This window comes from Eretmochelys imbricata, chromosome 2 (assembly GCF_965152235.1).
Source record: "Eretmochelys imbricata isolate rEreImb1 chromosome 2, rEreImb1.hap1, whole genome shotgun sequence".
NCBI classification, from domain to species: domain Eukaryota; kingdom Metazoa; phylum Chordata; order Testudines; family Cheloniidae; genus Eretmochelys; species Eretmochelys imbricata.
The window spans coordinates 144163291-144191279 of NC_135573.1; the positions used below are offsets into that span (position 1 = coordinate 144163291).

Below are 27989 nucleotides of genomic sequence, written 5' to 3' on the forward strand. Positions count from 1 at the left end.
CTGTATATATAAATCTTCCCACTGTATTTTCCACTGAATGCATCCAATGAAGTGAGCTGTAGCTCATGAAAGCTTATGCTCAAATATATTTGTTAACCTCTAAGGTGCCACAAGTACTCCTTTTCTTTTTGCGGATACAGACTAACACGGCTGCTACCCTGAAACTAACTATTGGAACATTCATTTGAACATTCCACTTCTGGCAACAGGGATTACTCAGCCCATGGTCCCCTTATTTTGAGTTCCTGATCCTTAACAGTTCATAGCAGTCTGAATCTAATGACTTTTAGGGTAAGATGCAGTTTTCCTGTTTAGCATCTGATGAGATATTTTGTGCTTTAAAATTTTGTAACTGTCAGGATGACAGGCACTATGGAAATTGAAAGAAAGAAAGAAAGAAAGAAAGAAAGAAAGAAAGAAAGAAAGAAAGAAAGAAAGAAAGAAAGAGTCAGCCTTATATTTAGCTATTACAATAAGTGACAGATGCTCTCATTATGAAATTCCCCCAGCTCTTTGTTATCCTACTTGAACCTTAGAACTATGTCACCTGACTCATCTGTACTGTAGCTTGAAATACATTTTTAGGACAATACAGCAAGATTTTAGAGCAGTTCTGTTGGACAGGGAGAACGGATATTTCCCAAAGGCAAAGATCAACATCACATGGCTGATCCAATCAGAAGAAAACAACTGACAAACCTGAATACAGGTTCTATGTAGTGCCTTCACCTTCCATTGCCACAAAATATTTTTCATAAAGTAACTCAAGAGAAAATCCTTAGATGATAACAGAAACAACAAGAAGTCATTTTATATTCGGATTAAAAATGTGACAATCATTAAACAGATTTTGCATGGAGTTTAAAGCAAAGCTTCCAGTGACTTAATCAATAAGCTTTTTGTACTCACAAAGTGGATTATGCTCTGATAAACTGGGGTTTTTGGAAAAGCAACAGAATGGACCAAGGTATGGGAGTAACTTTACCTGCTGCCGCTTCTCAAATTCCAACTTGATGCGGGACTTGATGCAGTTGCAGGTGTCCTGATATGTCTGCTGCAGAGCAAGTTCCATGAGGTGCTTGTGGTATGCTCCTGCCAGGTTTCCACAGATAAAAATGATAGCATTTGCCAATATCTAAGGGGGTAAAAAAAGAACAGGCGAGACAGTGAACTTATTCAAATGAGGTATCAGGAAATAATCACAAGCAGAAGCAAAATAGATTTTTGTAGTTAATGTGTTTTGTTCCTGTTTGAAGTTTATATTTAATGGACCTTCTCCTTTCAAAAAGCCCTCATAATTACGGTCGCAAAATCCCCAGAGATGACCCGTTTTGGTTTTTTTCATTTTTTGAAAAAACTTAGAACTCTGATGAATAATGTGTTTGCCTGTTTCACGATATTCTGAAAAAGGAATTCAGTTCATTTTCTATGTGCAATGTTGAGCATTAATTAGGTGCTGGCATGCTTTACTACTGCTAAATGACAGTCTTTGCTACTAATAATTATGTTATTGTTAAGGTCTTTCAATAGACCATTTTCTTTAGTAGTATGAAATGCTCACAGCCAAGAATCAGCCAAGTAGGAGGCTGTCAAGCATTTCTTGAGGCTCACCCACCACTATCCTGGAGCTAGAAACATTAAGTTTCACACAAGAACAAGCACTAAGGTCTGATACACAAAAGGAGTTAGGTGCCTATGTCCCAGTTTTAGGATCCACTGAGATTCACAAAAATCCCACTGTACTCAGTAGGTACACAACAGTCAAAGAGGAGCTCCCTCATAACTTTTAGTGCAATGGTTAGGATACTCACCTGGCATGTAGGAGACTTCCAGTTCAAACCCACCTTCAACTGTGGGGGAGAAGCGATTTGAACAGGGATCTGCCACCTCTCAGGTGAGTGCTCTATCTATTGGGTTTTGTGAAGTTGTTGAACCGTGGATAAATAATTAAAAAATCATTGGAGTAGGGGGACTAAACACTGGGTCTACCACATCCTGGACCAGTGTGCAAAACCACCAGGCTACAGAGTCATTCTCATGTTGCTTACTCTCTCTCTGTTCCCTCCTTCCCTCTCCCCATGTAGAAATATACAATTAGGGCACTCATATCTTATCTTTGCCCTGTAATGACACCATGCAATAACCATACAATTATGATTAAGGCATTTGAGTTTTTATGGTGTTAGATTAAACTGATTTTTAAAAGACATATTACATTTCCCCCTTCATAGTTTCACTACAGGGCAGAACCACCTTAAAACAACTCTGCTCTGTATTCATAAAATGAATTCTTTTTATATTAAAAAGAGGACATTACCACTTGCTATTTTTAATTATCTGAAAATATGAATGATCATTTTTTTTAGTTTAACGTTTATGGCCAGATTCACCAGTACATGACAGGTAACGGTTTCTGCTGTTCTTGCATATTGGATCAGATCAATGATCCATTTAGCCTGGTATCCTGCCTTCTAACAGTGGTCAGTGCCAGATGCTTCAAAGTGAAGGAACAGAACAGGGCAACTATCAAGTGATTCATTCCCACTCACAGCCTCTGGCAGTCAGAGGCTTAGGGACACCCAGAGCACGGGGTTGCATCCCTCAGCATCTTGGCTAATAGCATTGATAGGCCTATTCGCCATGAATTTATCTAATTCATTTTTAAACCCATTTATACTTTTGGTCTTCACAACATCCCCTGGCAATAAGATTGACTGCGGGTTGTGTGAAGAACTATTTCCATATGTTACTTTTAAATCTGCTGCCTATTAATTTCATTGGATTAGCCCTGGTTCTTGTATTATGTGAAGGGGTAAATAATACTTCCTTATGCACTTTCTCCTCAACATTCATGATTTTATAGACCTCTATCATATCCCTCCTTTGTTGACTCTTTTCAAGATCAACAGTCCCAATCTTTTTAATCTCTCCTCATACGGAAGATATTCCATATCCTTAATCATTTTTGCTGAATTATCTGTACCTTTTTCAATTCTAATGTGTTTTTTTGAGATGGTGTGACCAGAACTGCACACAGTTTTCAAGGTGTGGGTGTACCATGGATTTATAAATTGGTATTATGATATTTTCTGTCTTCTTATCTATCCCTTTTCTAATGGTTCCTAATATTCTGTTAGCTTTTTTGACTGCCACTGCACATTGAGTGGATGTTTTCAGAGAACTTTCTTCAATGGTTCCAAGATCTCTTTCTTGAGTGGTAACAGCTAATTTAGATCCCATCATTTTGTACGTCTCGTTAGTATTATATTTTCCAATGTGCATTACTTTGCATTTAGCAACACTGAATTTCATCTGCCATTTTGTTGCCCAGTCACCCAGTTTTGTGAGATGCCTTTGTAACTCTTCACAGTCTGTTCTGGACTTAACTATCTTGAGTAATTTTGTATCATCTACAAACTTTGCCACCTCACTCTTTACCTTTTCCCAGGTCATTTCTGAATATGCTGAACAGCACTGCTCCCGGTACAAATCCCTAGGGGGCACCACTATTTACCTCTTTTCATTCTGAAAACTGACTGGCATATTGGATCAGATCAATGGTCCATTTAGCCTGCTATCCTGCCTTCCTACCCTTTGTTTCCTATCTTTTAATCAGTTACTGATCATGAGAGGACCTTCCCTCTTATCTCACATTGGCTTAGTTTACTTAAGAGCCTTTGGTGAGGGATCTTCACAAAGACTTTCAGAAAGTCCAAGTACACTATATCCACTGGATCATCCTTGTCCACATTTGTTGACCCCCTCAAAAATTGTAATAGGTTGGTGAGGCATGATTTCTCTTTTCAAAAGTCCTGTTGGCTCTTCCCTAACAAATCATGTTCATCTATGTGTTGGATAATTATGTTCTTTATTACAGTTTCAACCAATTTGCCTGGTACTGAAGCTATGTTTACTGTCCTGGAATTGCCTGGATCCCCTCTGCAAACTTTTTTTAAAAATTGGCTTCACATTAGCTATCCTCCAGTCATCTGGTACAGAGGCTGATTTAAGTGTTAGGTCACATAGCACAGTTATCAGAGAGGTGGCAGTGTCAGCCTATATCCACAAAAACAACGAGGAGTCTGGTGGCACCTTAAAGACTAACAGATTTATTCGGGCATAAGGTTTCATGGGTAGAAAACCCACTTCTTCAGATGCATGGAGTGAAAATTACAGATACAGCCATAAATATATATATACTGGCACATGAAGAGAAGGGAGTTACCTTACAAGTTGAGAACCAGTGTTGACAAGGCCAATTCAGTCAGGGTGGATGTGGTCCACTCCCAATAATTTATGAGCAGGTGTCAAAACCAAGAGAGGGAAAATTGCTTTTGTAGCTAGCCAGCCACTCCCAGTCCCTATTCAAGCCCAAATTAATGGTGTTAAGTTTGCAAATGAATTATAGCTCTGCAGTTTCTTTTTGAAGTCTGTTTTTGAAGGTTTTTGTTGTTGAAGGATGGCTACTTTTAAATCTGTTATTGAGTGTCCAGGGAGATTGAAGTGTTCTCCTATTGGCTTTTGTATGTTACCATTCCTGATGTCTGATTTGTGTCCATTTATTCTTTTACGTAGGGACTGTCCGATTTGGCCAATGTACATGGCAGAGGGGCATTGCTGGCACATGATGACATATATTACATTAGTAGATGTGCAGGTGAATGAGCCCCTGATGGTGTGGCTGATGTGATTGAGTCCTCTGAGGGTGTCAATTATTGGGAGCGGACCACATCTGCCCTGACTCAATTGGCCTTGTCAACACTGGTTCTCCACTTGAAAGGTAACTCTTTTCTCTTCACGTTTAGTATATATATTTATGCCTGTATCTGTAATTTTCACTCCATACATCCGAAGAAGTGGGTTTTTACCCACGAAAGCTTATGCCCAAATAAATCTGTTAATCTTTAAGGTGCCACTGGACTCCTTGTTGTTTTTATAGCACAGTTAGTAATTCTGCAATTTCATATCTGAGTTCCTTCAGAATTCTTGGGTGAATACCATCTGGTCCTGGTGATTTATTACAGTTTAATTTATCTATTTGATCAAAACTCTCCTCGACTGACACCTCAAGCTGGGACAGTTCCTTGGATTTATCACCTAAAAAGAATGGGTCAGGTTGGGAAATCTCACTCACATCCTCTGCAGTGCAGACCAGTGAAAATAATTCATTTAGGCTCTCCACAATGACTTTGTCTTTCTTGAGTGCTCCTTTAGTACCTCAATAATTCAGTGGCCTCACTGATTGTTTGGCAAGCTTCCTGAGTCTGATGTACTTAAAAAAATGTTTTGGCTAGTTTTTGAATCTTTTGCTTAGTTGCTCTTCAAATTCTTTTTTAGCCTGCCTAATTGAACTTTTGCACTTTATTTGCCAGAGATGATTCTTCTCTCTATTTTCTTCACTAGGATTTGACATCCAATTTTTACAGGATGTCTTTTTGCCTCCACGCACCTACTTTACTTTGTTGTTTAGCCATGGTGGCATATTTTTGGTCCTCGTAAAAATTTTTTTGTTTAAATTTGAGATATACATTTAATTTGAGCCTCTATTATAATGTTTTTTAAAATTTCCATGCAGGTTGCAAGCATTTCATTTTTGTGACTGTTCCTTTTAATTTCCATTTCATTACTGTCCTCATTTTTGTGTAGTTCCCCTTCCTGAAGTTAAATATTACTATAGTGGGCTTCTTTGTAATTTCCCCTCCCCAATCAAGGATATTAAATTTTTATTATATTATGGTTGCAAGCACACATAGTTTCTCTCCATTCTACCTCTCCTTACATGCCCCTACTTGCACACAGACATATACCATTTCCCACTCTCTTTTGCACACACACTCACATTTCCCAGCATACACAAACATACATAAACACACACACCATTCATCACTTGCCTTCTCTCTCCTGCCTCCTCTATATTTCCCCCCTCCACATGGACACACACAATGTTGTCTCCATCCTTCTGTCCTCCCTGTTAAGCAGATTTGGAGCAATAGCTTTGGAAAGAAATAGCTGGGATTTAATGTCCATTTTTGCTGTTGTTTTTCCTAGCTGAAAGTGTATCTGTCCGTACAGGCTGGTACCAAATAGTTCCTTCAGAGAGACTCATTCAGAATTGCCCTTTTTCAAAATGGCTGCCATTTCCCATTGTTCTCAGTGGGACTGAGGTTATATGCTGATGCCCACTTTCAAAATGGCTATCACCTCTTATTGTTCCCAGTGATAATTGGCCCAGGGAAAATGGGGGCTTTTGTAAAGGCATCACTCAGTGCACTCTCTATTCACAGTACTGCATGCTAGGAATGTGCTGCTTTATTCAACTACATAGTGTAACCCTCCAACTCCCTTACCATAAGCTGGGCTCAGCCAGGACTGAAGATTGCATCCTAGAAGCGTTGCTGCCTTATTGGCAGGCAACCTTTCCTTGAGCAGATAGGAGGCTGGAGGGAGGGAGCTAAAGCAGCAGCCCCAGATGATCCAAAAAAAGGGGAGCTCTGATGGGTTCTTTACCCGACAAACCAGTAGGGTTACCACCTTTGAAATGCAAAAAACCCAGCAGAACCCCAGATAAGGCAAGCCTGCTGCAACCTCAACCACCAACCACAAGGCAACTCTACAATCTCTCCCTTCAATACCCACTTATAGTCCCCATCGAGATAACACATATAGATAAGATTGATAACATTGCATGTCTCCTCACTCTCAGGTGATTCAGACCCTCTCTCACATATAGGCACGGTGCACTTGCCTGTTGGTGGGCAGACAGCTGCTGTATTTTCAACAGTTTTGATCTATTATTGCTTAAATTCTGGAAGGGGAACACTGCAGTATATTTAGTTGGGCACAGAAACTTTTAACATTAGACATCCCAGCTGCCTCCTTCCTTGTACTGTGATAATAATGCAAACCTTCAAAATATTAAAAAGCTTTTTAAAAAAACCTGGCAGATTAAATGATTTTTCTGGAAACTGGCAAATCCATTAAAAAAAAGACAGGCCAGACAATTACCAGCCAGCTGGTAACCCTAGAGACCAAATGCCGGGGAGAGAGGACATAGCCCCTCTCCCTGGGGTGTCAGCTGAAAGGAAAGAGAGAGGGAAAGCAGTGAAGAGAGCCAGAAGGGGAGGGAGCACCCAGCTCCCCTTACGGACTGACTGTTTTTACTGTTTTCCCAATCCCCATTTAGGAAACTCTGCCACGTGAGGTTCCCCTAGGGCCTGCCAGACCATTGCGAAAGAAAAGACAGCTCGACAGACAGTGCAGCTGACTGCCACAGCTGTCACCACCTACAGCCTGATCACTAACAGTTATTTCAGCCAGGAGGAAGAGCAGAAAGCTTATATCTAAGATTGTTACCACAGTGTGAGGAGGATTCAGACCATCCGTTTGAGCTGAAAAGCTATTTCTGAGACCCAGACAGCTCTACAGATCATTGGATCCCTCAGACAAGACAAACAGAGGGAACAGTGCCTACAGCAGCTACTGGAGCACCACCAACAGGGACCTGGACTGGGGACTGACATGTTAGAGAAAGGGTTACCAATTTGGTTGGACATATTCTTGGAGGTTTCATCATATGACATAATCTTTAATTAAAATTTAATATTTAATTCCTGGAGACTCCAGGACAATCCTGGAGGCTTGGCAACCCTAGTTAGAAGGTCGACTTAACGTTAAGAGTCAAGGAGACTTTGTGAAAGAAAAAAAATGTTTCTGGAACTCTCTCAATCTAGTCATAGTCATATATATACAGAAATGCAAAGAATGAGTTATTATATATATATATATAGTATAACTCTCTCTCTCTCTCTCTATATATATAATAACTCATTCTTTGCATTTATATTATTTATATAAAGTTTATTGGAGTTGTTTGGTGTTTTGACAATTGTGTACTTATTTATGAAGTGAGTACAGTATCCGCTGTTCGGATGGATTACCTATTATTTCCCAGGAGGCACAACCATTAAAGCATCAGTTTGAATAATCCAGATCACCAGTGGGAGCAGTCATGAGTTTGGCATAGAGCCCACATTGGCAGAAAAAGACCCATGACCTCAGGAAATAAAGCACATCCCACATCTCCCGAGTTTGCACCCTCAGAGGTGCCAGGGTGTTGCGCTGACCATAAGTTACCTTGGGCTGTTGTTACAGCATGGTTCGGGGGGAGCTAGCAGTGAACTGGTTTTGACCAGCCGAGCTGGCTTGCAGCCACTCGACTGGGTAAACAAGTGAAGAGATAAGTGAGGACCAAGATTGTGAAGTGTCAGAATAGGAAGCAACAGTGTTTCCTGGCAGAGCCCACCTGTGGGTGAATATGCCCCTCCCTGTCCCCCAGAAGGAGGTGATGATAAAAGCAGCTATGAAAATTGCCTTAGACAAACAGTCTCACCTGCGGACCCTGGCCTTGTGGGTGCCCAGGAATTCCCCACGCTGGAGCAGCACCTGCTACGAGCCCTCAAGGACAAGGAAGGAGGATCCAGGACTGTCCATAGCAGAAGGGGCGTAAGCATTGATTCTTGCTTGCTTGCTTGCTTGCTGGAAAGCACGTATTTAGTAACATGTGAAGGCTGGGAGGCTTGTTATACTTTGGCGATAAAACAGATTATACTTATGCACCTGGCGTGGCTTCACTGAGTGTATCCGAGGCCTGCCCCCCCCTTTGGGACCGACACCTGGCATAATCGGCAGGATACACTTGGTGACACCCCTGCGAGGTGTAGCCAGATGTGGAGCAAGTGAGGATGTGAGGTTGTGGCCACCGACAAGATACCAGGCTGGAGTAGTACCTCCCTGGGCACCGGTGGCCAAATTGTTATGCCGGGTGGCTCCCCTGCTTAGATGGGACAGGGACAAAGTTCCCCTCACCCTGGCCAAACTGGCCGAGCAGATGGAGAAGGCAATAGAGTTATATGGGCATAATAAACTCTATAAGGATTGGGGGTGGGGATGGTTGTTCCTGATGGTGGTGGAAAAGCTGTTGGCAGATAACGAGCAACTAGAGAAGAATGTAAGCATCCTGGTCGATGATAAGCGGGCTCTCATGAATAAGAATAACATGCTAACTGAGGCTTTGGAAGTGGCTCAGCAGAGGGACCACAAGCAGCAGGAGATAGCCAAGACTATGGCGAACTGCTATGCCCAGGATCGCCATCGCCGCCTCCTGCAGAACCCCCGCCCCATCGTGTCCCAGTCCCAGGTTAGGGCCCTTATGACATCGGATTGGGACCCCGATTAAAATCAAATGCCTGACTGAGGGGCAGACTGTTGTTTTACAGCCTGAAATCCCCATCACGAATTGGATTTTGGACCCCAATACTAGAAATTGAGTGGGGGAGGGCACAGCAAAGCTCTATTGTAAAGTAAAAGTGGTATATTAGTGACCGTGCCCACGCACGGCCCCAGGACACTAGTAAGCTTCATGAACACATGGCGCAGCCCCAGGAGGATTGCGGGGTGGCCGCCCGCCCCCACTGCAGCCCAGCCCCCGCCTGAAGCCCCCACTGTGTAATGGGGTGCCTCATTTGATAGTTTGAGCACTGCCGTGCAGCCCTACACCTGGTTTACTGATGGCTTGGCCAGGTATGTTTGTAAAACGCAGTGCTGGAGAGCTGTTGCCTTCAATCCTGTTCGCCAGCTGCGTGAGACTGCCAAGGGACAGGGAGCCTCCGGCCAATATGCTGAGCTGTATACTGTGCGGCTGGTAGTGAGGCGGGCGCTTGCCCTTGGGGACCCTGAGGTACACCTGTACACTGACTCTCGGGCAGTGGCTCAGGGACTGGCCACCTGGATGGGCTGCTGGAGAGCCCACGATTGGGCCATCCACAGCAAGCCCATGTGGGGCGCCACTATTTGGCAGGAATTGTGTTCCGCTGTGCAGGACCTTTTATGTGTTTCATGTAGATGCCCAACAGAATCGTACCCAGGAGCATTATTGGAATGCTGCCATGGCCCAACTGGCCTACTTAGCCGAGTGTACGGCAGCCCCCGACAATGTGGGGGAGGATTTTTTCCTCTTGGCTTCCTGGATACACACGCACTCAGGACACATGGGCCCGGAGGGGACGTACCGTTGGGTGCAGGCCCGAGGTATCCCCACTTCACATGTAGCCCTAAAAACAGTTAAAGCTGTTTGTAAGATTTGCCAGATTGTTAAGCCCTTACAGGTGGAAATCAGCTCCCCCAGACAGATGCCATGGGGAGACAAGCCTGCTCAAATTTGGCAAGTTGATTATGTTGGTCCACTCCCTTGCGACCACTGCAAGGCATATATTCTCACCACGGTTGATACGGCCACTGGCTAAGGAGAGGTCTGGCCCACATCCCGTGACGACCAGTGGAATACAATCACTGGCATTACCGAGCGAGTTGTATTACACAATGGAATTCCTTCTCAATTGCATTCGTATAACAGTCCCATTTCGCCGGTAACACGGTGCAGGATTGGGCCGCATCTTTGGGAGTCCGATGCGTGTTTCACATCCCCTACCATCCACAAGGGGCGGGTGTCATGGAGCGGTATAATGGATTGCTGAAACAGCAGCTACGGCTCCTGTCACTAGTCCGCACACTCAGGGGGTGGTATGGGGTACTGACCAAGGGTGCCTATCAGCTGAATACACGTCTGTACTATGGCCTGACGCCAATGGAAAGCCAACATGGTGGAGTGAGTGTGCAGCCAGTGACTGAGGAGCCCAAGGGCTTGGGACAGTCAGACCCTGATGTGTTAGGAGTTGTACTGCTACACCTCGCTGCCCATCTCCCGACTAGGGGGACACCAGAGTCAGCAGGGGTGGATTTGTCACCCCAGACACCATTGATCCTGCCACTCAGAAATTTATTCCCATCGGGATATGGGTAAAATTACCCAAAAGGGTGTTATGGGAGAGTGGCTTCCCGCTCCAGGCTGGCTTTGCATGCAGGAGTGCACGTGCAGGTGGGGGTTGTAGACCATGACTACTGGGGAGAAGTACGAGTTTTGCTGTTCAATCTTGGAAAGGAACCCATGAGTACACAACCGGGCAATCAGGTGGCCCAGTTCATCTGTGAGCAGATTGCCCTCCCCCAGGTGCAGCGCCTGCAGGAAACGGAGGTGCCAGACACCGCCTGTGGAATGGGAGGGTTTGGGTCCACAGAAAGGGCTGAGGAAGAGGATGGCCGGGTATGGGTCCAGTACCTCAGGCGGGGCATCCAGTGAGGGAGATAGTTGCTCGGAGGCCCAGGGACACTTACTGGGTCAGCATTGATGGGATAATGATCTTGTTTGTCTTGATAGGGGCAAATTATTCCCAAGAGGATGCTCGTGTGCATCCTTTGGTGACTTTGGGCTTCTGTGCTCGGTGGGCAAATGGGATCATTGTTGTACCGCGGACATTTGCGATGGAGTGCTGCGACCACAAATGGGACCATTGATAATTTTACCTGCCCTGCACATCAGAGCTGCCCCGACATGATGGTCTCTATCAACTGCACAGGCGTGTGTATGCTCCAACTCCCAGGCCACTGGCCAGGCACCCTCTTGGTATATGCTGATTCGTCAGTCAACGTGACCCTTCATTTGCTAAATGATTCCTCCCACTGGTGTGGACAGGTGACACCGCAAATCCAGTCCTCTAATACGACTGCACTATGAGAGCTGCTTAACTGCACTGGAAATAATACCCGTTTTCTCGTAACCCATGGGACTATGTGGAGCTTCACCAATAAGATTTACATAGAGGGGCACAGCCCCTTTTTGATATTGCTAGATGTACTTTCTGGTTTTGCCCCACTGAACCGAAGCAGACCACATTTAATGGTTTTGCCCAACTCGTGTAGCCCCATAATTGTGGGACCACATATTGATGTAATTAATGTACATATTAATGTGAGGGCAGTCCATGTTAGAGAACTGGATTGTATAATGCAAGCTGTCAGCCCTGGGCAGATGGTTTGTGGAAGCAATGGCTAGCCTTCTTTGGCCCACTGGCAGGGAAGGGGCGCAAAAAGTGGGGCCTTATGGAGACAGTGCTAGGAGGGGCTGGTACTGGCACAGGGATATTAAATTCCTTTGATATAGAAGTACAGGAAGTCCTCACTTAATGTTGTAGTTATGTTTCTGAAAAATGCGACTTTAAGCAAAACAATGTTAAGTGAATCCAATTTCCCCATAAGACTTAATGCAAATGTGGGGGTTAGGTTCCAGGGAAATTTTTGCACCAGACAAAAGACTCTCTCTCTCTCTCTATATATATATATACACACACACAGTATAAGTTTTAAACAAACAATTTAATACTGGTACACAGTGATGATGATTGTGAAGCTTGGTTGAGGTGGAGGAGTCAGAGGGTGGGATATTTCCCAGGGAATGCCTTACTGCTAAATGATGAACTAGCAATTGGCTGATCCCTCAAGGGTTAACTCTCACAATCTACAAGGCAGCAGGAAAGGAGGGAGGGCAGACAGAAACAGAGACACACACCCTGTGTGTGTTTGAGAGATAGAGATGGGCATTTCCCCTTTAAATATGAAGAGTGGGGTCAGAAGTACACTGCCTTGTTAATTAGATCAGCAAGCTGAGACCAGAAGGCAGCTGCAACTGCTGCCTTAGGCAGCAGCTCTCTCCATCCATGTGTCCTCCTTGCTCTATGGAAGATGGGGTAAGTAAGGTACAGAAGTAGAGGGGAGGGGGACACCCTGAGATTAGCCCCCCCCTTCTTCCCCTCCCCCCCACACAGCAAGCAGGAGTCTTGGTGAGCAGCTCCAAGGCAGAGGGCAGGAGTAGCACATGGCAGTGGGGGGAGGGACAGCTGAACTGACAGCAACTGATAGCCTGCTGAGCAGCTGCTGCACAGGGAACTTAGGGGAGCAGGGAGCTGACAGGGGGGCTGCCGGTCCACCCTGATTCCAACCACCCACCAGCTAGCTGCAACGAGCTGCTCTTCCTGCAAGCAGTGGACAAAGCAGGCGGCTGCCAAACGACTTTAGAAGGGAGCACTGCACAACTTTAAACGAGCATGTTCCCAAATTGATCAGCAATGAAACAACGTTAACCGGGACGACTTTAAGTGAGGAGTCCCTGTGCTGCAAAATAAGCTTGCCACATTGGGCGCACTCAACTCGGGGGTGATTCAGCTGCAGGCGGACTGGCTCCCCTTGTTGCTGGGAGCGTCAATTCAAAATTGGAAAGCACAATGGCAAATGTGGAAGGTATAGTGGTTGGGAAATAGCTTGCTTTGCTGCTAATATTGCATGGAATAGTAGTTTAATGGTGTCATGTGTAGTGTATCAAGTTGTAGCTTTGATGCAAATAGAGATGGTGTGGTTAATCCTTGTGCAGGGAGAACTGGTTGGGTTACGAGTGCTTGCCACCGTTTTTTGAGGGGCGCTGAAAGGCTGGGTTCGTGTCAGTGATGGTCCAATTTTTATTCTTGAGCACCTGCGTGTCCAATTTCAAACTGTGCGTGCACATCCAGGGCAAGTTCCCTCGATGTGGTGCGATTACATGGCCCTGCCACTATTATTGGCACCAGCATGTGGGCCCCTGAGTTCCACAGAGATAAGGTGATGCTTGGTAGTAATAGCACCTACTTGTCCCATGACTGCCAACACTGGGAGACCACTTGGGTGTGCCCTGAGATTCCCTCAGCTCCAGAGCCCTGCAGCCTCCGTCACGTCGTGGCCACGTGTGTGTGGCAACGGTTTGCTGCCGATGACACGCAGGTTTACGACAATGGCCAGGGTTGTGTGTGTGTGTTGTCGTTTCACACTGTAGTCTGGGAGGATGGGGAATGCAGTGAGCCCACGGTGGAGCATTGCTGCTGCAACGTTATCCATGCAGTTGATCGCACCATAGGTGTGGTGTACTGGGCCACCACAAGAGATGCTTTCGAGCAGTGGCTTGAGTTCAGGCCCTGAAACGTTTCTCTGGAGCTCAGGGTTACCTTTGCTGAATAGGAATATTTTTTGCAGCAATAACCTATGGTTTCTCAGATGCTGGCAGAGCATGGCGTGGCACTCACATGGCCGTGGGTAAGAATGTTATATGATCATGGCTCCTGTCTCCAGATGACGAAGGCTGAGTCAGAGCTAACTGTTTATCATTGGTGAGATGTATTTAAATTTAGTGCAGCCGTGGCCTTAGGGGGCCACCCCTTAATGTTGCATCTCATTGTTGTTTTTGTAGTGATTGGGGGCTGCTTTGTATTGTGGGTTGTGCTGTATTGTTATATTCAACGGATGGCACAGTGGGTGTGAGTGTTCACGGCATACTATGAAGCTCCGTATGGCCTCCCCACCAGTATAGCTCTGCCAGGAAACAAAGGGTGGAGTGTTGAGGCTGACTGCAAGTTACCTTGGGCTGTTGTTACAGCATGATTCAGAGGGGAGCTAGTAATGAACTGGTTTTGACCAGCAGAGCTGGCTTGCAGCCACTCAACTGGGTAAACAAGTGAAGAGATAAGCGAGGACCAAGACCGTGAAGTGTGAGAATAGGAAGCAATAGTGTTTCCTGCCAGAGCCCACTTGTGGGTGAATATGCCCCTCCCTGCCCTTAGAAGGAGATGATGATAAAAGCAGCAATGCAAATTGCCTTAGACAAACAGTCTCACCTGCGGACCCTGGCCTTGTGGGTGCCCAGGAATTCCCCACGCTGGAGCAGCGCCTGCTACGGGCCCTCAAGGACAAGGCAAGAGGGTCCGGGACTGTCCATAGCAGAAGGGGCGTAAGCATTGATTCTTGCTTGCTTGCTTGAAAGCATGTATTTAGTAATGCGTGAAGGCTGGGAGGCATATTATACTTTGGCAGTAAAACTAATTATACTTATGCACCTGGCATGGCTTCACTGAGTTTATCCAAGCCGCCCCTCCCTCCCCCTCCTTGGGACGGACACAGGGCATTACAATAGCAAACAGAATGGGGAAAAAATCCACTAACTGAACAGGAAGTAAGGGTGGAGTTGAGCAGGACTCCAATTCATAATATTTCTGAGTAACCCAGTTAAATTCTCGATGACCACTTTACTACAGTGGTCTCCTATGCCATCAGAAGGGAAGAGAGGAATACTCAGTCTCCTTAAGAACAATGGGACATGGATGTCCAGCCCCTTCCTGGAAACCTAAGAGCAGCATGCTGCTTCTTTCTTATGGAGAACAATGAGAGATGGCACCCACTTTGAAAGAGTGCCTTTCTAAAATGAGACCAGAACCAGGCACACTGGAAAACAAATAAGTACCTTGCAGGGAGAATCACTAGGAATGCCTGAGTTACATAACAGAGCACAAGGGCTGCTATGGTTTATACTTTTTTATCCTAGGTAGGGTGACCACAAATTATATTCTTATTATTCTTATTTTTCCCATAAATGTGAAATTTCATAAATCTTTCATAAATCCTGCTAAGTGCTTGAGTTCTTGGGGCAAGGAGTTTCATAGAGTCATTATACAGTGTGTAAAAGAGTATTTCTGTTTATCTGTTTTAAATTTGTCTTGATTTATCTTTGTTAGGCTATTCATTATGTTGTAAACCTCTATTCTGTCCACTCTCATTAGTCTTTTCTTTAGAGTAAGTAGTCCTAAACTCTGTAATCTCTCTTCAGTATGGACCACTTCCTTCAAAACATAATCTGGTGCTCAGATTTTACTGAGTCTTTATTCGAAGAAATAAATTGATTTATTTATTTCCACTGATTTAGTTGCCGAAGGGTACCGTCTTCACTATTTGTCCCCAGAGGAGAAATATAGCTATAATCCCATAGAAATACTTTGAGGATAAGATTTTCAAAAGTGCTCAGCATTGCAAAATTCCCATCAATTTCAACAGGAGGAAAGCTGGGCTAATTCAGAGCCTTTTTGAAAATCCCACCCTAAATTTATCTGCTCTTAAACATTATCAAGACAGCTAGATAACCCACTTGAGCCACTTAATTTGATAAATGAACCCTAATAGACACTAAAAATTTGCTAAACAGCCAAAACCTATGTATAGGCTTCATATTGGTACTGAATCTGAATTCACAGCAGGTTGAATATATTTTAAGTATGACTTATTTTCTGTAAAAGGAGCTAGGATTTGCCTGAACATCATTCAAAACCTATAACATACCATATTATGACATAAACTTCGGCACACTATGAGAAATTAAGCATTTTTATGTTGTGCCTAAAGGTTAAAAATCTAACAAATGAAGTCAGTGTTTTGGTAATGATTTATTTCCATCTATTTGACTTGAATTTTTAAGGGCGATTATATCACCAATCCCCTCCTTAAAGGAAATGGATAGAACATCAATAGGAGAGGAAAGATGGTCAAGGTGCTAATCTAGAACTTTGAAAATCATAGAATCATAGAATATCAGGGTTGGAAGGGACCTCAGGAGGTCATCTAGTCCAACCCCCTGCTCAAAGCAGGACCAATCCCCAATTAAATCATCCCAGCCAGGGCTTTCTCAAGCCTGACCTTAAAAACTTCTAAGGAAGGAGATTCTACCACCTCCCTAGGAAATGCAGTGCTTCACCACCCTCCTAGTGAAAAAGTTTTTCCTAATATCCAACCTAAACCTCCCCCACTGCAACTTGAGACCATTACTCCTTGTCCTGTCCTCTTCTACCACTGAGAATAGTCTAGAACCATCCTCTCTGGAACCACCTCTCAGGTAGTTGAAAGCAGCTATCAAATCCCCCCTCATTCTTCTCTTCTGCAGGCTAAACAATCCCAGTTCCCTCAGCCTCTCCTCATAAGTCATGTGTTCCAGACCCCTAATCATTTTTGTTGCCCTTCGCTGGACTCTCTCCAATTTACCCACATCCTTCTTGTAGTGTGGGGCCCAAAACTGGACACAGTACTCCAGATGAGGCCTCACCAATGTCGAATAGAGGGGGACGATCACGTCCCTCGATCTGCTCACTATGCCCCTACTTATACATCCCAAAATGCCATTGGCCTTCTTGGCAACAAGGGCACACTGCTGACTCATATCCAGCTTCTCGTCCACTGTCAACCCTAGGTCCTTTTCCGCAGAACTGCTGCCTAGCCATTCGGTCCCTAGTCTGTAGCTGTGCATTGGGTTCTTCCGTCCTAAGTGCAGGACCCTGCACTTATCCTTATTGAACCTCATCAGATTTCTTTTGGCCCAATCCTCCAATTTGTCTAGGTCCCTCTGTATCTTATCCCTGCCCTCCAGCGTATCTACCACTCCTCCCAGTTTAGTATCATCCGCAAATTTGCTGAGAGTGCAGTCCACACCATCCTCCAGATCATTTATGAAGATATTGAACAAAACCGGCCCCAGGACCGACCCCTGGGGCACTCCACTTGACACCGGCTGCCAACTAGACATGGAGCCATTGATCACTACCCGTTGAGCCCGACAATCTAGCCAACTTTCTACCCACCTAATAGTGCATTCATCCAGCCCATACTTCTTTAACTTGCTGGCAAGAATACTGTGGGAGACCGTGTCAAAAGCTTTGCTAAAGTCAAGAAACAATACATCCACTGCTTTCCCTTCATCCACAGAACCAGTAATCTCATCATAGAAGGCGATTAGATTAGTCAGGCATGACCTTCCCTTGGTGAATCCATGCTGACTGTTCCTGATCACTTTCCTCTCATGTAAGTGCTTCAGGATTGACTCTTTGAGGAGCTGCTCCACGATTTTTCCGGGGACTGAGGTGAGGCTGACTGGCCTGTAGTTCCCAGGATCCTCCTTCTTCCCTTTTTTAAAGATTGGCACTACATTAGCCTTTTTCCAGTCATCCGGGACTTCCCCCGTTCGCCACGAGTTTTCAAAGATAATGGCCAATGGCTCTGCAATCACAGCCGCCAATTCCTTTAGCACTCTCGGATGCAACTCGTCCGGCCCCATGGACTTGTGCACGTCCAGCTTTTCTAAATAGTGCCTAACCACCTCTTTCTCCACAGAGGGCTGGCCATCTATTCCCCATGTTGTGATGCCCAGCGCAGCAGTCTGGGAGCTGACCTTGTTAGTGAAGACAGAGGCAAAAAAAGCATTGAGTACATTAGCTTTTTCCACATCCTCTGTCACTAGGTTGCCTCCCTCATTCATTAAGGGGCGCACACTTTCCTTGGCTTTCTTCTTGTTGCCAACATACCTGAAGAAACCCTTCTTGTTACTCTTGACATTTCTCGCTAGCTGCAGCTCCAGGTGCGATTTGGCCCTCCTGATTTCATTTTTACATGCCCGAGCAATATTTTTATACTCTTCCCTGGTCATATGTCCAACCTTCCACTTCTTGTAAGCTTCTTTTTTATGTTTAAGATCCACTAGGATTTCACCGTTAAGCCAAGCTGGTCGCCTGCCATATTTACTATTCTTTTGACACATCGGGATGGTTTGTCCCTGTAACCTCAACAGGGATTCCTTGAAATACAGCCAGCTCTCCTGGACTCCTTTCCCCTTCATGTTAATCCCCCAGGGGATCCTACCCATCCGTTCCCTGAGGGAGTCGAAGTCTGCTTTCCTGAAGTCCAGGGTCCATATCCTGCTGCTTACCTTTCTTCCCTGTGTCAGGATCCTGAACTCAACCAACTCATGGTCACTGCCTCCCAGATTCCCATCCACTTTTGCTTCCCCTACTAATTCTTCCCGGTTTGTGAGCAGCAGGTCAAGAAAAGCTCTCCCCCTAGTTGGCTCCTCTAGCACTTGCACCAGGAAATTGTCCCCTATGTTTTCCAAAAACTTCCTGGATTGTCTATGCACCGCTGTATTGCTCTCCCAGCAGATACCAGGAAAATTAAAGTCACCCATGAGAACCAGGGCGTGCAATCTAGTAGCTTCTGCGAGCTGCCGGAAGAAAGCCTCATCCACCTCATCCCCCTGGTCCGGTGGTCTATAGCAGACTCCCACCACTACATCACTCTTGTTGCTCATACTTCTAAACTTAATCCAGAGACACTCAGGTTTTTCTGCAGTTTCGTACCGGAGCTCTGAGCAGTCATACGGCTCCCTTACATACAGTGCTACTCCCCCACCTTTTCTGCCCTAGGTCCCATTCCCTACTCTGCCACAGACTTTGTTTGTGGGCAAGCCACTTATTGCTGCAGTCACAGTGTGGCCTTATGCATCTAACTGCCACTTTATGAGCCCAGGTCCAACATTTAGGCATCACTGATATTCACAAAGTCATTACGCAGATGACACCTAAATTTCCACTGGCAATGCACCTAGATTTCTGTTGCTGAGCATGCACACAGCCACCTAGTTCCTGACACTGCCAAGCAGCTTGATGGCTCACTCATGCTTAAGCCTCAGCAGAATTCACAAACTAGACATTCATCCACTTCTGACCTGTGGGGCATGCTCAACAGCTGCCTAATCGCATGCCTACCAGACTGGGCCCCCACAAGAGGAGGTGATGAAAATGGTGATGTCCTCTTATAGCCCAGTGGCTAGCGCACTCACCTAGGATGTAACAGACCTGGGTTCATCCTGTCTGGTTGATTTGGAGCAGGGACCTGAATGCAAGTCTCCCAGGAGAATGGCCCAACCACTGGGTTATTCTGGGGTAGATCTCTCAATCTCTACTGTTGAACCTGTTCCACCTTGTACACGTAATTGAATATTCATTAGGCTAGAAGAGAGAATGTGAGAATGACTATATAGTCTAATGGTTAGTGCATTCTCCTGAAAGACCCAGGTTCCAGTTCTCCTCCAATGATATTTAAGTAATTTTATACAAAGTGGAATAGCTTCAAAAGGGGAGACAGAGAGCCCCAGCCTAGAATACTCCATATTCCAATGGTTAGCACACTCACCTGGGAGAGGGGAGATCTGGATTCAAGTCCCTGCTCTAAGTCAGGCAGTATGGGGATGTGAACCTCTGATATCCATCTGCTGGAGGACTACTCTAATCATGGTCCTAAAGGATGGGGGCAATGCTTTCTTCTCCTCCATTATTCTTGAGAAAGGGCTGACCTGGCTTAGGTGCCTAACTCCAGGAGGCTTAGGCCACATCTCTCTCCTCAGCATTTCCTATGGATTGACTTAAACAGTTAGGTATGCTGGCTTCTGGGAATCCCTTTTTAGGTGCTTAACTCTCCCACTGCATTGTGTATGGAACCTGGGTGCCTGATTTGGGGTTGTGAATTCCCCTAGGCAGAAGAGCACCTAAAACATAGGCACTGCAATACACAGTGCTGCAACACCTAACCCCCTCACCCCCTTGTCACTCTAGACCCTAGTCTCTCTGTTAGTTCCCTACTTCACAGGAGTGTTGTGAGGAAAAATACATTAAAGATTGTGAGGTGCACACACACAGCAGTAATGGGGACCATATAAGTAAAACAGATCACAAAGATTTATTAAAGCTTCAGGGTTATTTTTTTTACTACCTCTCTTTTTCCCATACTCCCCTACACCCAGGGATATGTATGGAAGGAGAATTTTAAGCAAAATATATGGTCTTTGAGTAAAATTTAATTCAAAACACCAGCACAGGCTTTAATGCTATTTTGTCTGCAAATGCTGCTGACTTGAAAGCACATTCAAAGTTATTTTCAGCCAAGAATCAAGTCACAGCAGTATATCAGAGATGTGGTCTTATATTTGTATTCCTCTTTTCATGAGAAGGAAAAATTTCCTGTTCTTCCCCATTTCCCTCATCTGGAAGAAAAACAAAATATCTTCTCACAATTCTCCCCATCCCCTTTCAGAAAGACATCTATAGTATGATGAAGGAAATTAACAAGTTGTCTACATGGAAACTGGAAATGAAATAACTGCATCCGATGAAGTGAGCTGTAGAAAGCTTATGCTTAAATAAATTTGTTAGTCTCTAAGGTGCCACAAGTCCTCCTTTTCTTTTTGCAGATACAGACTAACGCAGCTGCTACTCTGAAAATAGATCAGTTGTGTTTCACACTGTTAGTTAATCCAGTGCAAGTCTGTGTATGGACACTAATTTTGGTTTAAGACTGCCTGTCGCGGAGTTGATACACCTGTTGTGCGGCACAGGGCCATATAAAGAAGAAAGCAAGGGTTGAGGGCCAGAACTCTATCCCCCAGTCAGTGACTCAGACTCTGGGTCCTGAGTCAATACAGCCATCCTGGTCTGCAGGGCAGCAAGGCCTAGTGGCCAAAGTCAATGCAGCCTCCTTGGCATTTGGAGCAGTGGTGCCTAGAGACCTGGGCAGTGGCACCTAGGGTGACCAGATGTCCCGATTTTATAAGGACAGTCCTGATTTTGGGGTCTTTTTCTTATATAGGCTCCTATTACCCACAACCCCCGTCTCGATTTTTCACATTTGCTGTCTGGTCACCCTAGTGGCACTTGCTTCTTCAGGCAGTGACCACATCCAGTTTTGGGTGAGGGGTGGAATTGGGGAAATAGGCCTGCCCTACTCCACTGGGTTCCAACCCAGGGCCCTGAGGATCTGATACTCCTGTGCTCAGGCTCGGTCTCTCACTTCAAGAATCCTGTTCCCTGGGCCACTTCCTACCCTTACTTCCAGCGTTGGTAGTCTCCTGGCATCAGCGGTCTCTTCTCTGCCATCCTCAGTGGTCAGCTGGGCATCTGCAGGGGCCTCAGCACAGTTGACCTCCACAGCCAGAGGCTCCAGCAGCTTTCTGGCAGGAGTTTGCAACATACATCTGTTCTCCTCCTCAGTCAGCCCAGACTGAGCTAAGGTGCTCCCTCTTATACTCTGTCTCCAGCCGGAGCATGCCCAGCAAGGGTGAGGGGGTGTGGCTTCTTCAGACTACAGGGTGTGGTTAACCCTAGCTGGGCCAATGTGGGGTTGATATACCCCATTACATTGCCCTCTTCCAATATAACTTAACTCAATAAGACTTTATTACAATGGAAAGACTATAAGAATGTCAGTTAAGAAAGGAGAGGTTATTTATCTTGTACAGCAACTGGAGTTCTTCTACACGTGTCCCTATGGGTGCTCCATGTCAGGATGTGGGCATGGCTGTGCACTCTTGACTGGAGATTTTCATCAGCAGCGTCCGCAGGTCCACACCAGCGACCTAAAAATGCACATGCTCCAGTATGAGAGCATATAGGGAGGGGTGGACCTACCACCACTCCAAATCCTTCTCTACCATGAAAGTCCCACGAGCGACCCCAAGGCAGAGGGGAAGGAGGGTTAGTAGTGGAGCAGCCCTAGAGACACACATCTCAAAGAACTTCAGTTACTGTACAAGATAAGTAATATCTCCTTCTTAGAATAGTGTCTCAGAAATTGTGTAACCTTCTGTTATAAGGGCTTGAAACTGTCCCCTCTGATCTTGTCGCAAGTGTACAATAAAGAATGAACATTTAGAATAGTTCATAAAATCAGATTTCACCATCAAGGTTTAGTAATATTCTTCTTTGAACTGCAGTATGGCAAAGAAGAGGCTTTCCTGTTCCAGTCTTTTTTCCCATTCATTGATTGCCTCCACATCTATAGAGTTGGGTTTAGATGGAAAAATAAATATTCTGAGTGTTTGGGAGGGATACAGAACTTTTTGTTTTCCCTTTAGCATGTAGGGGTGTGGTAGCTTGCCACACAGAATAGGGCCAGCAGAGCATAACTGATGGGCAAGGCAATTGGGCCTTGAGGAGATGTCTGAAGTATGTTGGGGCTGCTGCATCTCCTTTAATGGGATGTGCAGGGTCTCTGCTACATGCCTTCATAAGGTCCTGAAAGGCCTTGAAATTGTCAGCATAAGATGGTGGGGGAGGCATGACAGCCTTGTCTGGTGGGGAGGAGGATTTGTGGGATGGTAATGTTTCTTCTTCCATGGGGGTTCTTGCCCCCTGTGAGATCCTGCTGTGTAGAAAGATCCAAGGGCACTGGCTGTTACTCTTGCATGCCCTTTTATGACATGGACCCTGTGGAAATGGCCACCTTAAGGGGCCCAGGGGTTTCAATAGGCCCACTTTGGTGGGGCGCAAAGGAAAAGGGCAGGACCACACTTTTGTCCTTGTCAATGCTGTGTGTGTCCCCTGCTACAATTTACAACATCAGGGTGTACCCTAAGTGAAGAACGTTGAAAAGGGGAACTCTGTATAGATATTCACAAATCTGATGAGGTGTCATCTCCTGTGTTAATTGGGGGTGGCAACCAGTGTTGGTAAAGGTGGTCAAATTTGTACTGGGATCTGAAAAGGATCTGTAATTGCACTGATATTGGGTGATGTTGATATGAAGGTACCAGATGGTGTCAAGTTGGTACTGGCTGGTGTCTGTTTATCCTCAAAGAGTTTATGAGGGACTGGAGGCCCTGATGGTACCAGAGGGTAAAACATCGTTGAAGATGGTAGTGAGGGTTAGTAGGATCCGGGAGATGAGATGGTACCAGTGAGGAGTGACACCTCAGCAATGGTGTCTCAGGCTTCTCAGGATCTGAAGGCCTGCATGGATCAAAAGCCTGGACAATACCAGGGAATCTGGGTAAGAAACGTCAGGCATCAGAATACCTAGTGGTACCAGAGATGGTACTGAAGTATGATCAGTGCGTCCTTCACACGTGGTTGCTGGAAGTGGTACTGATGACAATTTCAGCTTGGCTCTGGAGTCCTTATGTTTTAGAAGCACAGAGTCAGTGCTGATACGTGTTCCACTTTAAGTAGTTTTCCAAACAGTTTCTCAATATGTGGCATGTTCATCTTAGCTGGTGCCTTGGTCTTGGTACTGGATGGGATGGGTGCCTCAGTCATACCTGTAATGAAACACAAGGTCTCCTAAGACCCAGATTTAGGAAGTGACTTTCCCTTTCTCTTCTCCTGCTGTAGGAAAGAGGGTCTTCTCTTCTTCTATGGTTTAGATGGTTCTGAAGAGCCCTTAGGGTCTGCTTACTGTTGCAGTAGAGACAGCTGGTGGCCCTCTGTGGATCCGATGTACAGGGGAGGAGGGACTCAGATCCTGTGGGTTTCTGGGTGTGCTCTATTAATAGAAGTTTGAGCCTGTCCTCCTTCAATTTTTAAATGTGTTCTTAAAGCCTGAACAAATCTTATTTAGCGGGGATGTGAGATTCCCCAAGGTAGTGGAGGCAGCTTGCAGGGGAAAGACCTATGGCAGGTCTAGCAGAATTTGAAGCTCGGGGTCTTGGGCAAAACTTGCATTCAATGCTGTGGATCAAAGGCCCGAATCAGGCCCCAGCCTGAAAGGGAAAAAAGCCCTTTTAAAAGCACAAATTGTTCTAAACAAAAATAAAGAAAAAAATACTAAGCAAGTATAGATTTTTTTTTTTTTTTTTGCAAGACATGCAGCAAACCACAAGGCTAGCTAATGGATGCTGTGATACTCTATCTCAAGCCACAGGAAATGGAGAAGGAACTGGAGTGGTGGCAGGTCTGCCCCTCCTTACATGCCTGCAGGTGCAGACCTAAGGATACTGCTGATAAAAATCTTTTATCAAGAGTGCATGGGCATGCACACATCCTAATGTGGATCACCCACAGGGACACTACATGAAGAAGAACTGTTCTGTGTTCTCATATGTAATTCATTCAAAAATACAGGTATATCTATAATACACAGTATTGTTTGCATGTCATATACTGACATAACAATGTCATAACAAGTCACTATATGTATCCAAAGATAAATGTTCACGTAATTCTTATAGATTATCTCCCTAATGTATTTATCTAACACTCCCTGTAAGTATAGTTACACTATACCCATCATCTTTAAAACACTTCAGTTGCAAGTTATATTTTACAGTATTTAGAACACAGCAAATGACTTACATCTTCTGGTTACAAAGTGAGATTCAGAGTTATTCCCGCCACATTTAGACATATTTGGGTAAAACAAAAAAGTGACATTTGGTTAAGTGTTGAAAAGAGAAAGAATTGTGGTCTGTTTTTTTAGCTACCACATGTGCAATTATCATGACTGTGTGCACAAACTGCATTACTGAATGCACAAATTACCAGAATTGGTCAATTAATAACAACACTTACATTTTCTATAACACCTTTCATCTATAGATCTTAAAGTGCTTCACAAACGAGAGTAAGGATTCATGTTCCCATTTTACAAAAGGCAAAGAAAAGTGAAGTGACTTACACAAAGTCACATAGCAGGTGAGCAGCAGAATTAGGAACATGATCCTGAATGCCTGACTTCCAGGTCCATGCATATGTGCTGGACCATGCTACCTCCCAAAGCCCATGGCACTCATTAAACTTCCTCTTAACTTTTAATCTGCAACACTAGCAACTGAAGTGTGTGACCAAGGGCTGTAATGTTGAACACTTGAGTTTTGTTGTTCATTATGCTGTAATTGACAGATTAGAATAATTTTTCACTGTACAGCTTGTTTTAAGAGATCTTTTCTCACTGTGTGAATAGACCAATTTTTATTTTATTTTTTAAAAGCCTGGGAGTAAAATAATCTAGCATAAGCAACCATAATGATCCATTACACTGATCATCAGCAGGGTCTGACCCCTTGACTTTTAGGTCCCCAGTACAGAACTCTACCATTGCAGGTAAATTAGTAACTACTATCCTCTATATAGAGCATACACTAATGAGGGACCTAAGCATTCTGCTAGTCAGTTACACAGGTATTTGCTAGACAGCAGTAGAATATTGAGGGTCAGGATTCCTGATTATGGAAGGGGAGTATTGTCTGCATGTTAGGGCAGTGATTAGTGATGGGGTTGGTGTGTTCAATCTGAAATGCAATATAGATGATGAATGAGTCATGAGACAAGAGTAGTAAAACATTTCTTAAGTTTGAAAGGGGGATATTCTGTCCCACACTAGTGAAAGATTTTAGATCACTGGATCATTCTGCAGTGGTGTTTCATGGTGAGATATGGGATCTTCATAACAATGGAAAGGGGAAACTCTCTAATTCTTTGCTCCCTTGGGACTTCTAACATTCAAAAAGTATAGGCAGCTTTAAAAGCTGCTATTATAAATACACATTTTTTACAAAGTTTATTACAGAAATGTTTTCACCTTTCCTACAAATGTGAAATTACTTCTCCGTAAGAAAGATGTCTCAAGGTCCATCACAGGCAATATTCAGTTCTTAAGCCTTGACAGGTTTAAGGTCTTGTATCTCATGGAATAATAGGGCTAGAAACAAGAATTTATACCTTTAGAATGCAAGGAATCCTGTGTTCCAATTTGATAAAACTTATTGCTTTAAAGTCTTTCAAATTCATGACATTATTATTAAGGCTGTGAGTTTGGCTGCAGGCACCACCCCCGCACCTTCCATTGGCCGCAGTTCCTGGCCAATGGGAGCTGCAGAGCTGCTACTTGGGGTGAAGGCAGCGTGCAGAGCTACCTGGCCATGCCTCCATCTCGGAGCTGAGCGAGGGGGATGTCGCTGCTTCCAGGGAGAAGTCAGGTAGGGAACCTGCTGGCACAGCCAATCTCCCCCAGCACCCGCGGTGCCTCTGGTCCACGTCCCCTCAAGATTTAGTCAGGAATATATAGTAGAAGTCATGGACAAGTCATGGACAGTGAATTTTTGTTTACTGCCCATGACATGTCCATGACTTTTACTAACAAAGTCTTTGAATAAAGACTGGGAGTGGATGTGTCAGTACACACAGTAAAACTATTTCCCCATGTTTATTCCCCCCCACCCCCACCCACTGTTCCTTACACGTTCTTGTGAACTGCTAGAAATGGCCCACCTTGATTATCACTACAAAAGGTTCCCCCCCACCTCCTGCTGGTAATAGCTCACCTTACTGATCACTCTCCTTACAGTGTGTATGGTAACACCCATTGTTTCATGTTCTCTGTGTATATAAATCTCCCCACTGTGTTTTCCACTGCATGCATCCGATGAAGTTAGCTGTAGCTCACAAAAGCTTATGCTCAAATAAATTTGTTAGTCTCTAAGGTGCCACAAGTACTCCATTTCTTTTTACTAAAAATACCTGTGACTAAAATGTAGCCTTAAGCAACTTTATAAATCCTTAAAAAATTCTGAAGTGGTCGTGTCCAAACTTTTCCTGTCGTGCCCTCCCCCTTACCAGTAATGGAAGCTGTCCACACCTCCTCCATTGCATTAATGCACAGCCAAGGCTTCCTCCACAGAGGTGCTTGGGCTGAAGGCAGAGATGGGGTCAGAACTGGGAATGGGGGAGGAGCTGGGTCTAGAGATGGAGCTGGCCTGGGGGTGGAGAGTGAATGAGGGCAGACCTAGGGGCAGAGTGTAGCGGTGGCTGGAGCTGGGCTGGAGGTTGAGCAGGGGGTGGAATGGAGCTGGGGGTGGAGCTGAGCTGCAGCTGGGGGCGGAGCTGGGCTGGGGCAGAGCTGGGGACAGAGCAGGGGGCTGAATAGAGCTGGGCTGGGGGCCAAGTGGAGCTGCAGTTGGGGGCAGAGCAGCTCCCTGCCCCCCACGGTGTGCCCCACAGTAGCCTGGGCCTCACTGCACACCCCTCCAAATGTTCCTCCATGCCCCCCTATGGGGGTGTGCCCCACAGTTTGGAGACCACTGTTCTAAAGTGTATAATTTAGATGAACAAAATATGTTAAAATATATATATATATTTTTCTCTCTCCAATAGGACTTTCATTGCTAAAGCAGGCCTGGCTTTACAGGTGGAGAATAAGAAAACCAGTCCAACTAAAAATTTTCAAAACCCTATAAAATATTTGTAAAATATTTGTCTACATGGAAATTGGAAATGAAATAACTGCATCCAATGAAGTGAGCTGTAACTCACGAAAGCTTATGCTTAAATAAATTTGTTAGTCTCTAAGGTGCCACAAGTCCTCCTTTTCTTTTTGCGAATACAGACTAACATGGCTGCTACTCTGAAACCTCTCTAAAATAGTTTATTTACAAATTGTGGCATATATCAAAGACCTGATGCTGGAGCAAGAAGGCTTTATTTGTGCTCTTTGAGAAAACATTCTTGTGGCTATTTTGTTTTTAAATCACAACAATTTGATTCTGCTCAAAGGTCTGGAATATTAGAGTAATCCCAGTGGAGATGGATTAGTGAGGAAAGCAAAGGAAGCCAGTTGAAAGACTATATAACAAGGGTACTATGTTCAGACTTCCATGTGCCAATAAG

General features: G+C 44.9%; 1 protein-coding gene across 1 annotated transcript in view; it reads right to left on the minus strand.

Moving 5' to 3' along the window:
- The window catches only part of ADCY2 (adenylate cyclase 2), a 432318-nt gene that overhangs the window by 230822 nt on the left and 173507 nt on the right, over positions 1–27989 (minus strand). Inside the window, exon 4 of the mRNA XM_077808711.1 lies at positions 986–1135. Coding sequence (XP_077664837.1) covers positions 986–1135 — 150 coding nt within the window. The remainder of the gene's footprint in view (positions 1–985; positions 1136–27989) is intronic.